The sequence below is a fragment of the Pituophis catenifer genome, unplaced genomic scaffold (assembly GCF_029215685.1).
Source record: "Pituophis catenifer annectens isolate HBS135680 unplaced genomic scaffold, rPitCat1.0.hap2 SCAF_4, whole genome shotgun sequence".
Taxonomy (NCBI): Eukaryota; Metazoa; Chordata; class Lepidosauria; order Squamata; family Colubridae; genus Pituophis; species Pituophis catenifer.
In genome coordinates, this window is record NW_027256884.1 from 128863481 (window position 1) to 128877462 (window position 13982).

The window sequence follows — 13982 nt, forward strand, 5'->3', positions numbered from 1 at the left end:
TCAGATTATCTTCTGCGATGAGCCTGTTGGATAGCCTCTCCACAGACAGCATCCCTAGGCTGACGGTGTCTAAGTGTGTCAGGAAGCTATTCCATGAGTGATCTAAAGAGTTGATTATCACACTCTTCATGATTTGGTCAGAAATAACTTCTCCCCTAAGATGTAGCTCTGCTCTGGTACCGCTTAAGGACACTAGGTGCTCACTCATGGGTGTCCCTGGCTTAAGTCTGGCGGAAAAGAATTCCTTGGAAATTTGTGTGGTGGTGGACACACTCTCACTATAAAACAACCCAAACATTTTCCCTATGATTTCGGATACTGTGAGGTTGTGGCCAATACAGTGGTAAATGGTGGGGGAAATACTGGCAATTAAAAGGTAGAATGCTTTATGGTGCATGCAATCTAGCTCTAAAGTCCATGGTCTCTCAGGGGGGTCATTAATAAAATGAGACATGTTTTCTTTCAGAAATACCACCTGGAGCTGCTGTGACCACTCTAGGATATTGCCCCCATCCATCCTCAACTTGGGAAAGTCAACAGGTAAGTTCCCAGCACTAGTAGTAAAATTACTTACTGCTGGCTGCTGTCCATGGTTCCTTATGTCTCTATAGCAGCAATAGGGCATAGGAACGCTTGCCGGTAATTTAAAAGTCCCGCTTTGTAATTTTTTTCTTTTTTCTTCTTCTAGGCGGAAGAGCGCATGCGCGAAGTCCATTTCAGCTCCGCCGTCGCCGAGGAAGGACCTGTTCATCGCGGCTCCGCTGTGGAGGCCTCTGCCGGTCGGGTAGGCCTCGGCTTCGTACTTGGGGGTCCAGATGTGCTCCTGGGGGCGTCGTCCAGCGGCTGCTTCTCCCGAGTGAAGATCCTGGCGGCGTTGGGGCTCCGGTGACGGCTGTAAGTAGCTGCCCCAATCCATGCGGTCCGGGGTGCGCGGCCTGGGCGATCGGAGGCGCGGTGTCCCTGGGGTGCGAAGGTGGGCTGGCGAATCGCCGCGGGCGTTGGTGGCTCTTGGGTGGGCGCTCCGCTGTCCCTCTCCTCGTCTTCCCTTCTGCTTCGGCCTCTCCGGCTTCTCTTTGGTAATTTTGAGGCCTGGGCCGAAGGCGGCGGCAAGGGTCTTCATGGCCCTATCGACTTGCCGCTCACTGGGGGTGTACCAGGGGTCGGAGTCAGATTCGGTTCCCTCTCCCTGGTCACTTTCATCATTGTTTATGGCCCGGCATTTTTCGCGCGCCGGCCATTTTGAATTCTGATCGCTGATTGGTTGGGGGTCGGCCATCTTGTCTGACCATGTGGACAAAGATGGCCGCCGTTTCAAATTTAGAGCGGGGCTTTGGGGCTCGGTGGCCGTTGGAAGTGCCCTTTTGGGCGATCCACTCACCGAGTCCAGCTCCTCAAGTTCAGAGTCCGAGCCCTCTTCGCTCCTTGCCACTTCGCGGTCGATTATGAAGCTCCGCAGGTCGGCAAGGAGGTTCTTGTCACCGGCTCGCTCTTTCAGCAGCTGCAGGACGTCGAGTCGCAGCTTCTCTTCCTCTTGGTCGTGGTGGTGGGCCCTTTTTCCTTTTTCGATCTCCCCCCTTTCTTCCGTCGCTGTGGCTTTGGGGGTGGCTGAGGTTCCTGCCTTCCCTGGCGAGTCCGATGGGTTGCTCTCCCGTTGCTTCGGAGGTGTCGCCATTCTGCAGGTAGGTATGGGTCCTTGTTTTGTGGCTTGGGATCTTTGGGCCTTACCAACCATCCTCTGCTACCATTTTGTTACAAGGAATGGTGGATCAGGCCCAATAAAGAGACTTGAGTCATCTGGTAAAATATAACTCTTTTATTTGCAGGTTCATCACATCATCACTTGAATGCATCAGGAACTGGGGCGAGGAGGAGTGTGCCCACCTTTTATACCTGTGGGCGGGGATTCAGGTAAGGAGGAGTCTATGGGAGGAGCTGACCAGGTGGGAGTCTGGGTTAACCCTTGCACTGCTGCGCTATAGCTGATCCCTGGCATGGGCAGAGCATTTATACCTGACAATTTTAATATTTGTATTGTGTGTTTTTAATTTTGGCTCTTCACCGCCCCGAGTCCTTCGGGAGAGGGGGCGGTATAAAAATTTAATAAATAAATAATAAATAAATAAACCTGGGTAACTTTGAGATGGGCGGACTTCAACTCCCAGCATTCCCCAGTCTCTCTGCGCATATTTGCATCTGGAACAGGCCCCAGCTATACTTCCTCCTCACTTATCTCAGCCTCCAAAGGCAGCTGCCTCTCTGGCGGCCATGGCTCTATCTCTGCATCCGACCCACAGCATCCATCAGAGCCTTCCCCAGACTCCAGAACTACCTCAAATTCCTCCCCAACCTCCTCATCCTCCTCCGTCTTCTGCGTCCAATAGCCTCCCACCGACCAGTACGCTCCCACAAAGAGGGTCTCCTCAGGATGCCATCAGTTAGACAGTGTCGACTGGCGACCCCTCAGGGGGAGAGCCTTCTCTGTGGGGGCACCTGCCCTCTGGAACGAGCTGCCCCCGGAGATTCGTCGGATTTCCGACCTCCATACCTTCCGCCGCGCTCTTAAAACGCTATTATTCCATCAAGCAGGGCTGGCCTAAAATATTATTTTAATGGGTTATTGTATTTTAGACGATCGGCCAAACTATTTAATAATTTTAAATTATTTTTAACTTTTGTATTGTTGGTTTTATCTTGGCTGTACACCGCCCTGAGTCCCCTTGGGAGAAGGGCGGTATAAAAATTTAATAAAACTGAAACTGAAACTGAAACTGAGTCTGCCACCAGCTCCGCTGGCAGGCCACAAGAGGAGGCTGTCCAATGATTTAAAAAATAAAAATAAAAGTCCATGTTAAGACTGTGAGTGGAACATCTTTGGGAAGGTTTATTCTTTGCGATCTTCAGTCTTTAATCATCCTCCTACGAGCCAATATTACATCGGATTTGACATCCTCTGTTTTATCTCCATTTATCCCAGTGGTGTCTTGTCACCGCTTTTGCAGAAATCTGGTTCTTACGCAGGGTTTCTCTCATAGGAAAAGTTGAAGAAAATATACGTTTTATTCTTCTGATTAATGCCTAATCAATAAATACACCTGCCATTGTGACTCTCCTATCAGGATCTCTCGAACCCAATCCCCAGAGATGAACTTACTAAAAATCTAAACAGCCCTTCTGTCGAGTCCTACCGGAGCTCGCCATTGCTGGGGGGGTCTGGGAGGCTGCCAGGACGTCACCCGTGTGGGGGGGAAAAAAAGCAGAGTTTAATATATTCTCAAATCAAAATAGAAAAAACATATATATATATATATATAACGGGTAAGGCATCCGAAGTTCTTGGCGAGTGAGGCTGGAGAAGTGGGGAATTTTTTTTCGGCCTGCTCCTCCGTGGCATTCTCGGCGGGACCATAAATAAGAGAGGAAATGAGAACGGGCGAGAGGGGAGGGCTGGAGGGGAGGGGGAAGAATTTAGTTTAAATTAGCGCGCCGGCCTGCGGGATGGTTTTCATTTCAAACGTTCAATGAGTCCCTCCCTGCGTCAGTCCCAGGTGCAAAAGCTGCGATCGGCTTTTCGAAAACTCTGTACCAAGGCCTCAGCACTCGAAAATACTCTCCCAACGACACAGATTAAGGGAGAATCGTCTTCTTTTTCTCTATATAGTTCAAGAATTTCATATCCCACCCTCGGCGGGAACCGAAAGCTAAGCAAGTAAGGCATAAAACAATTCACCAAATGCCACATTTTTGCTGCCCGTCCTTAGAGCTGTGGGCAAAGCATTTGTAAGGGGGGGGGTCTTTATTTCTCAGTCCACCGGTTCCTGTGTTGACTGGATGCCAGCTTTGCCAGCCGGCGTCAAACTGGGAAGCTGGCAGCTTGGCACCTCTGCTGGAAACCGGAGGCTTGCAAATGGCGGTGCTTCACAATAAAGACACAAGAAGTGGGAGTTTGCTTCCTAGGACTCTGGCGTGAAGCCTGGGAGCTCCATTCAGAAGTTCCTGCACCGATGTTAAGAGTCGAGGAGGCATCTTCCTTGCAACAATGGCACCGAAGGCCGCCTTTCTCCTTCTCACCTCATGCCGCTTTTCTCCGGGGCTTCGTTGGAGCACGTTCAGAAAGCATGTTGTGCATCACAAATAACCACAAAAGGCCTTCTCTCCCCCCCCCCCCACTTCCATCAACCACATTCCCTGGAGTTGTGCTTCTTAGCCTCAGCAAATTTAAGGTGTAAGGTAAAGGTTCCCCTCACACATACATGCTAGTCGTTCCCGACTCTAAGGGGCAGGTGCTCATCTCCGTTTCAAAGCCGAAGAGCCAGCGCTGTCCGAAGACGTCTCCGTGGTCATGTGGCCGGCAGGACTAAACGCCAAAGGCGCATGGAACGCTGTTTCCTTCTCACCAAAGGTGGTCTTTATTTTTTCTACTTGCATTTTTTACCTGCTTTCGAACTGCTAGGTTGGCAGAAGCTGGGACAAGGAACGGGAGCTCACCCCGTTACGCGGCACCAGGGATTCGAACCGCTGACCTTTTCGATCGACAAACTCAGCATCTTAGCCACTGAACTATTGCGTCCCTAAATTTAAGATGTATGGACTTCAATTCCCAGAATTCCACAGCCAGTGTATATTTGATTTATTTGCATCCTGCCTTTATTATTTTTATAAATAACTCAAGGCAGTGAACATATTTAACAGGACTTCCTCCTCCTATTTTCTCCACAACTTCAGTCTTGTGAGGTGGGCTGGGCTGAGAGAGATGGACTGATGCAAAATAACCCCACCGGTTTTCATGCCTAAGGTGGGACTAGAACTCACCATCTCCTGGTGACTGACCCAAAACCACCCAGTCAGCTTTCATGCCTAAGACGGGACTAGAACTCGACTGTCTCCTGGTGACTGGCCCAAAGTCACCCAGTCGGCTTTCATGCCTAAGGTGGGACTAGAACTCACCATCTCCTGGTGACTGACCCAAAACCACCCAGTTGACTTTTGTGCCTCAGGCAGAACTAGAACTCACCGCCTCCTGGTGATTGGCCCAAAGTCACCCAGTCGGCTTTCATGCCTAAGACGGGACTAGAACTCACCATCTCCTGATGACTGACCTAAAACCACCCAGTCGACTTTTGTGCCTCAGGCAGAACTAGAACTCACCATCTCCTGGTGATTGGCCCAAAGTCACCCAGTCGGCTTTCATGCCTAAGACGGGACTAGAACTCACTGTCTCCTGGTGACTGGCCTAAAGTCACCCAGTCGGCTTTCATGCCTAAGGTGGGACTAGAACTCACCATCTCCTGGTGATTGATCCAAAGTCACCCAGTCGGCTTTCATGCCTAAAACGGGACTAGAACTCACCGTCTCCTGGTGATTGGCCCAAAGTCACCCAGTTGGCTTTCATGCCTAAGACGGGACTAGAACTCACTGTCTCCTGGTGACTGGCCTAAAGTCACCCAGTCGGCTTTCATGCCTAAAGTGGGACTAGAACTCACCATCTCCTGGTGATTGATCCAAAGTCACCCAGTCGACTTTCATGCCTAAAACGGGACTAGAACTCACCATGTTCTGCTTTCAAGCCTGATGCCTTAACCAATACCCCAAACTCTCTCACTGATGGACTTCAATTCCCAGAATTCCCCAGCAAACATAGATGGACTTCAACTCCCAGAATACCCCATCAAGCCTTGCAGCCAGTTAAAAATATGAGTTGCCCATTTATTACAGCAACTAATGGGGTATAAAGCATCTTATACCAAAAGCAAGATTAGATTAGGAGTCTATTTAGGATCAAAAGGGAAAATATAGGTTTCTGAGCGCCAGTTCTGAAATCTGAATTTTTCTTTTTCGATTCTAAATAGCACTGAAAAACTCCACTTCTGGATGTGCAGCTGATAGACTCCTAAACAATTTAGCATAAGAAGTTGCACGAGCCATGTTAGTCTACTAAAATTAGGAATCTGCGAGTGCCTTTTCCAACTAAAACAATTTATTCAAAAGCCTCAGCTTTTGTAAGCTGCAATTTCCTCTGATTTTCAGGGTAGCAAAGATCTTCTCTACTGCGAAAAATTACTGGCTATCTGGAGTGTCCTCTTATTACGGCTATAAATTGAGATGCAAAAGAAGAGACAGCTGCGCTATCTCCTTGCCGATCTCTTGAAATATTAATTAAATCCAGCATGTATAAAGAGGCATCGAGAGAGAAAAAGAACACTTGAACCGTTTATTTAAAAATAAAACAGACAAAACGTTTTCCAACGCTTCTTTCTATTAAAATGAATCTTGCTTAAAGGAAATGTTGTTCTCTCCAGCTTTTAGCCTCCTGCAAATAACATTTCTGATTATTTTGCCATTTTAAAACCCTCCAGGAAGGTTGTCCTAATTTTGAAAGGTTTTGCATCAAATATAAGGGGGCTAAAAGCAAGAAGAATACGGGGATGGGGTGTCTGCTACATCCTTAAGAGGGCAGAAATTAAGAAATTATGGCAAACAAAACAGAATCAGTGATTCAAAATTATGGTGCAGGCAATGTTATAGCTTTGGGCACAAAAACTCCCTTATATCGTTCTTCTAATAATTATCATTACCAGGAGTAAACCTTGGATCATCCCGGGCAGGGTTTTTCTCAAATTTGACAACTTTTAAGATGGGTGGACTTCAACTCCCAGAATTCCCCAGCCAGCATGGGGAATTCTGGGAGTTGAAGTCTACCCATCTTAAAGTTAAAAAAGAATTAACAGAGTTGGGAGGGACCTTGGAGGTCTTCTAGTCCAACCTCCTGCTTAGGCAGGAAACCCTACACCACGTCAGACAAATGGTTATCCAATCTCTTCTTAAAAACCTCCAGTGATGAAGCTCCCACAACTTCTGGTGGCAAGCTGTTCCACTGATTAATTCTTCTCACTTGTCAGCAAATTTCTCCTTAGTTCTAAGTTGCTTCTCTCCTTGATAAGTTTCCATCCGTTGCTTCTTGTCTGGCCTTCAGGTGCTTTGGAGAATAGGTTGACCCCCTCTTCTCTAAGGCAGCCCCTCAAATATTGGAAGACTGCTGTCATGTCTACCCTGGTCCTTCTCTTCACTAGACTAGCCATGACCAGTTCCTGCAACCGTTATTCGTATGTTTTAGCCTCCAGTCCCCTAATCCTCTTTGTGGCTCTTCTCTGCACTCTTTCCAGATCTTTTTTACATCATGGTGACCAAAACTGAATTTCAAGTGTGGCCTTACCAAGGCCTTATAAAGTGGTATTAACATAGATGTTAATAGACAAAAAGAATACAATTCTAGCCTGAACCACAATCTGGTTCTCCAACATCCAAAAACAGTCAAATGCCTAGGAAATTAACATTGACCAAGTTTAATCATTGTTGTTGTCAGCACTTCAAGCTGCATTTACTCTAGTGCTGACATAAGAAGGAGAAGCGGAGGCGACTGGAAAGGGACGTTTGACTTTTCACCTACTTATTTTCCCTGGAGATAATATCCCCTAGGAGATGGGATGGGAGGGGGGAAATTCCTTTGAGCTGGAGCAGTAGATTAGGGGTAGAGTGACTTGGAAGATGGCCAATGAGTGCAGGGGAGTGGGGAATGGAAAGGGAGGGTTTTGGGTCTGGAAGTCAGTGTTGGCTGCGATAGACTCGGAGTTAGAATGTCGTGCTTAATAAATGGGAGTTTTTCTTCAAAGACTTTGTTTGAAATGCAATTTATTTGAGACGACCTTGAAACCTAACAGTTGTTCTTCTAACTAGAAGAATTCTGTCTCCAAACTTGGAGATTTCACACGGTTGTCTTCACCAATGCAGCTTATGCCCAATTCTATCTTAAATACGCAACAATCACACACTACAATTCCGTCTCAGATTTCTACAGCAATGCTTCCCTTTTCAACAGTCTTAAAAGGGGTTTTATTATTTATTATTTATTAATTCAATTTGTATGTCCCAAAGATGCTTTTTTCCAAAAGGCAACTGGATTTTCTTGGGTATTTTGTTTTTCTCCCTTTGAAAACGTTTCGCTTCTCATCCCAGAAGCTTCTTTAGTTCTGAGAAGCGTTTCCGAGAACTGAAGAAGCTTCCTAAATGAGAAGCGAAATAATTTCAAAGGAAAAAAAAAGCAAGAAAGTCCAGTTGCCTTCTGGAAAAAGCATCTTTGATTGACAATCTTCACAGACATTTATCCGGGACCCACTGATGTACAGGGAGTCCTCGACTTACAGCAGTTCATTTAGTGACCATTCAAAGTTTACAACGGCACTGGAAAAAAGTGACTTACGACCGTTGTTCACCACGTTGACTTTTGCAGAATCCCCATGGTCCCGTGATCAAAACTGGCAACTGATTCGTATTTATGACGGTTGCAGCATCCTGGGGTCAGGTGATCCCCTTTTGCGACATTCTGTATGGGTTTTTAACATCTTTTATTGTATATTGTTTATACTGTCTTTGTTGTAAGCCGCCCAGAGTCCTTGGAGAGTTGGGTGGCATAGAAATACGAATAATAAATAAATCATAAATCATAAATAAATAAATTCTGACTGTCAACGGGGAAGCCCGATTCACTTAACAACTGTGCTACTATCTGAACAATTGTGGTGATTCACTTTGCAACTCAGGCAAGGAAGGTCGTAAAATGGGACAAAAACACACTTCGCAAATGTTTCGCTTGGCAACAGAAATGTTGATTACAATTATAGTCGTAAGCCGAGGACTCCCTGCATTTCTGTATAATATCCAACTAGAAGAGAGAGCCATAGTGACAAGATGGTTGATTGCAATCCAGCTTCTAATCCCAGGTCGTAAGAATCTGCAATCCAGATTCTGAGGGTCCTGAGAATTTATTATCAAATCTTGGATCCCGCCGTCGGGATTTACCCATTCAAAATGGCCGTCCTGGCCCGCCAGTGACTCACCTTGGTGGTGTCATCATGTGACCGCTGGTATCGCTTCCACCGACATCCATAAATTCCCGTCAGGCATGACAAACACAACTGGGGCTCGTAATATTGCAGTGGCTGGTGTTTAACCATGCTCTCCCAGCTGGCGGGTTGCAAGCGATCAGATGTCCATCAGGGCTTGCGAGACCCCTGCAAAAAAGGAAGAAGAAACTGGGTTAAATCCTGGAGGAACTTGGTTAGGAGAAACATCTCGTGAAGGTTCCACCGTTTTTCAGCAGTCAAAGTTCTCCAACCTTGAAGATGGGAGGACTTCAAATCCCAGAATTCCCCAGCCTGCCAAGATGGACTTCAATTCCCAGAATTCCCCAGCCAAGATGGCTGGCTGGGGAATTCTGGGAATTGAAGTCCACACGTCTTAAAGTTGCATTTGTAGAGATCTATAAACCGCCATATAAATCCACAATAAATCTGAATTATGTCTTGAAATTACAAGAGTTGTCATTGCAGAACTCCCTAAACAGCCCCCAATTGTTAAGAGGTTGCATCACACCTAAGATCAAAGGTGACAACTCCAGACCTGCTGGCACCATCCATGATAAAGGAAGCTTCACCTGTCGTAAGGTAAAGGTTTCTCCTGTCCAGTTGTGTTTGACTCTAGGCATCAGTGCTCATCACCATTTCCTAGCCAAGGGAGCCAACATTGTCCAAAGACACTTCCGTGGTCACGTGGCCGGCATGACTGTACACTGAGCTACATAGAACGCTGTGACCTTCCCACCGAAGTGATACCTATTTATCTACTCACATTTGCATGCTTTCGAACTGCCAGGTGGGCAGGAGCTCGAGCAACGAACGGGAACTCACCCGTTGCGTTGTGCTCGGGTCTCGAACCTCGACTGTCAGCTTTACAATTGGCAAAATCAGAGTCTTTAGCCACTTAGCCATCTCACCTCCTTGACTTTCGAACTGCTAGATGGGCAGAAGCGGGAGCAAGTGACGGGAGCTCACCCCATCTTGCAGTGCTGGGGACTCGAACCTCGACTGTCAGATTTCCAGCTCACAAGCTCAACCTCTTTAATCGCTGAGCCATCACGCTCTCCTGACAACTGTCGTACGGCCACAAAAATGTTATGAACTATGAGTCCGTTCTTAATTCACTACTCTCATGTGAAAAATTGTTAGCAACTCACAACTGCCGGTGCACTCTGATACGCATCAATTGGAACGCTTAAATCCAGGAATATCTCAAAAGGTTTAATCACGGCAACAGGACCGACGTTTCGGACAATGACCGACGAAACTGAGACGTTTCGTTACTCATCCAAGTTAACTTCTTCAGTCAAAATCAAAATTTGGGTAGGCAGAGAGTCAGGGGTGGGTTCTAAATTTTTTTACTACCGGTTCTGTGGGCGTGGGTTATTTTGTGGGTGTGGCTTGGAGGTCATGTGACTAGGTGGGCGTGGCTAGCTGGTCAGAGTCATTTCTGGAAGGTCCTCGCACTTACGACCAGTCCTCGCACTTACAACCCGACTCATTTGTTTGCTTTTAACACTGATCAGCTGTAGGACGGCCCTTGGAAGCCCTGTGGCAAGAGTTTAAACAGTTTTTTTTCCCTCTAGTCATCAGCTGGGACTCAGGAGGCAGCAATAGATTGGGGGTGGGACCAAATAAAAGGTAAGAATAACGTGGGGGGGTGGGGGGGAGAACCGGTTCGGTGACGTCATATCGTCACCGCTACCAGTTCGGCCGAACCGGACCGAACCGGGAGGAACCCACCACTGCAGAGAGTTAGAATGGACCAACTCTTGCCGTATAGACCAGGGGTCTCCAATCTTGGCAACTTTACGACTTGTGGACTTCAACTCCCAGAATTCCTCAGACAGAATTCTGGGAGTTGAAGTCCACAAGTCGCAAAGTTGCTGGCTGAGGAATTCTGGGAGTTGAAGTCCACAAGTCTTAACATTGCCAAGGTTGGAGACCCCCGGTATAGACTGCAGGGGGTTTCTCCCCAAAATTGCAGTCGGATGACTTAAGACACTGCAAATGGTCATCCATGCAGATTCTTAGAAATGGGATCACGTGACCACAGGGGCAGAAAGTGGCCGTCGGAACGAGACCACGTCCCTTTGCTCGGGGTCCATCGTATCTTCAAATGGTCAAATGGTACCTGTAGTGGCTTAAACTCCTCTCCTAATAGTTTATATGGTCTCCGAGGTAAATGGGAAGGCCAGAGCTATAATTCCAGAAACAGAGCTGATCAAGTGTTTTCCATTCCACGTTCGTGGACCTGTTCGGCTGTGTTACAAACCACTTCCCACGTATCGCAAGCTTCTCCGAGTCCAGCTCCCTGCAGCTCTGGAAGGAAAGCTTATGAATGATTCAGGCCTCAGATGGTGAGCATTACAGACGCAAAAATAAAACAGGAAGCAGGACGGAGAGATATGAATTATTCACCTTTTGCAATGGGCACCAGGGGAGAAGGAGGAGAAGGACGAATGGGGAGGGAAGGAGAGAGAGAGAGAGAATGAAAGAAACAGAGAAAGTGAGAGAAACAGAAAGAGAGAGAGAAAAACAGAGAGAGGGGGAGAGAGAGAGAAAGAGACAGTGAGAGAAAGAGAAAGTGTGTGACAAAGACAATGAGAAAGAGAGAGGGAGGGAGAAAGACAGAATGAGAGAAACAGAGAGAGAAAGTGAGAGAAACAGAAAAAACAGAAAGAGAGAGAGAAAAACAGAGAGAGTGAGGGAAAAAGAGAGAGAGAGAGAAAGAGACAGTGAAAGAGAAAGTGTGTGTAAGAATGAGAAAGAGAGGGAGGGAGGGAGAGAGAGAGAATGAGAGAAACAGAGAAACGGAAACAGAGAGAAAAACAGAGAGACAGAGAGAGAGGGAGAGAGGGAAAGAGAGAGACAGAGAGACAGTGAGAGTAAAAGTGTGTGTTAGAGAGACAATGAGAAAGAGAGAGAGGGAGGGAGAGAGAGAATGAGAGAAAGAGAGAAAGAGACAGTGAGAGAAAGAGTGTGTGAGAGAGACTGAGAAAGAGAGAGAGAGGGAGGGAGGGAGAGAATGAGAGAAACAGAGAAAGAAAAACAAAGAGAAAAACAGAGAGACAGAGAAGGGGGGGAAAGAGAGAGACAGAGAGACAGTGAGAGAAAAAGTGTGTGTGAGAGAGACAATGAGAAAGAGAGGGAGGGAGGGAGGGAGAGAGGGAGAAAGAGAGAGAAAGAGAGGGGGAAAGAGGGAAAGAGAGAGGGAGAAAGAGAGAGACAATGACAGAGAGAAAGTGAGAGACAGAGAGAGACAGAAAGAGATAGAAAGAGCAAAAGAGAGAGACAGAGACAGAGAAAGAGACAAAAAAGAGGGAGAATGAGAGAGAGATCCAGAGCAATCCAAAAGCTTCCATGGAGCAATCCATCTTCTCTTCCAAGAGACCCCCCAGATTATTTTACTATGTGGACATTTAAATACTTGAGGATTTGTCCGAGATGCAAGCTTTTCCCAACTGGGGAAGGCAGCACAAGTATGTATAGTCCTTGACAATTCAGCCAAAAATGTCGTAAGTCAAGGACTGCCTGTGCATGTTTTTACGGCCACTGGACCAGAAGGAAAGGTTTTTTTTTTTCTCTTGCCAAGTTTTGTCTGTCTGGATCTTTTCCCTATTAATGCCGCCTCTGGTTGGAAGCCAAGACACTTTAGTTTTGACAAGGCCGGGGGGACAAATATTCGGGATGCCAAAATAATCTCCGTGGTATAAATAGAATTCCCTGGAAGGGAATTCCAAAGAAAATCGTCTGGCCTCAACAAAGCTCAGTCATCGTGGAAGGAAGGAAAGTTTTGAGGGACCTAGGAGATCATTTAGTCCAACCCCCTTGTCCAGGGATGGAATTCGTTTTATTTTTTATCTATTTATTTATTTGAACCTCATTTATTATTTTTTTACAAAAAACTCAAGGCAGTGAACATAACCCACACCTTCTCCTATTTTCCCCCAAAACAACAGCCCTGTGAGGTGAGGTGGGTTGGGCTGAGAGAGAGGGACTGGCGCAAAGTCACCCAGCCGGCTTTCTTGCCTAAGGCGGAACTAGAATTCACAATCGCCTGGTGATTGGCCCAAAGTCACCCAACCACCTTTCCTGCCTAAGGCGCAACTAGAACTCACCATCTCCTGGTGATTGGCTCAAAGCCACCCACTGCCTTTCTTGCCTAAGGCGGAACTAGAATTCACAATCGCCTGGAGATTGGCCCAAAGTCACCCAGCAACCTTTCCTGCCTAAGGCGCAACTAGAACTCACCATCTCCTGGTGATTGGCTCAAAGCCATCCAATGCCTTTCCTGCCTAAGGCGGAACTATAATTCACAATCGCCTGGTGATTGGCCCAAAGTCACCCAGCAGCCTTTCCTGACTAAAGCGCAACTAGAACTCACCATCTCCTGGTGATTGGCTCAAAGCCATCCAATGCCTTTCCTGCCTAAAGCGGGACTAGAACTCACCATCTCCTGGTGATTGGCTCAAAGCCATCCAATGCCTTTCCTGCCTAAGGCGGAACTATAATTCACAATCGCCTGGTGATTGGCCCAAAGTCACCCAGCAGCCTTTCCTGACTAAAGCGCAACTAGAACTCACCATCTCCTGGTGATTGGCTCAAAGCCATCCAATGCCTTTCCTGCCTAAAGCGGGACTAGAACTCACCATCTCCTGGTGATTGGCTCAAAGCCATCCAATGCCTTTCCTGCCTAAGGCGGAACTATAATTCACAATCGCCTGGTGATTGGCCCAAAGTCACCCAGCAGCCTTTCCTGACTAAAGCGCAACTAGAACTCACCATCTCCTGGTGATTGGCTCAAAGCCATCCAATGCCTTTCCTGCCTAAAGCGGGACTAGAACTCACCATCTCCTGGTGATTGGCTCAAAGCCATCCAATGCCTTTCCTGCCTAAGGCGGAACTATAATTCACAATCGCCTGGTGATTGGCCCAAAGTCACCCAGCAGCCTTTCCTGACTAAAGCGCAACTAGAACTCACCATCTCCTGGTGATTGGCTCAAAGCCATCCAATGCCTTTCCTGCCTAAAGCGGGACTAGAACTCACCATCTCCTGGTGATTGGCTCAAA

At 47.1% G+C, this 13982-nt stretch overlaps 1 protein-coding gene across 4 annotated transcripts in view; it reads right to left on the bottom strand.

Annotated features, from left to right (window-relative positions):
- Positions 1-13982, bottom strand: part of LOC139316332 (glycerophosphodiester phosphodiesterase domain-containing protein 5-like) — a 139669-nt gene that overhangs the window by 78742 nt on the left and 46945 nt on the right. For all 4 annotated transcript variants that reach the window (XM_070942998.1, XM_070943001.1, XM_070943000.1 and 1 more), the window contains exon 2: positions 8892-9065. In XM_070942998.1, coding sequence (XP_070799099.1) covers positions 8892-9008 — 117 coding nt within the window. In that variant the 5' untranslated portion in view covers positions 9009-9065. The remainder of the gene's footprint in view (positions 1-8891; positions 9066-13982) is intronic.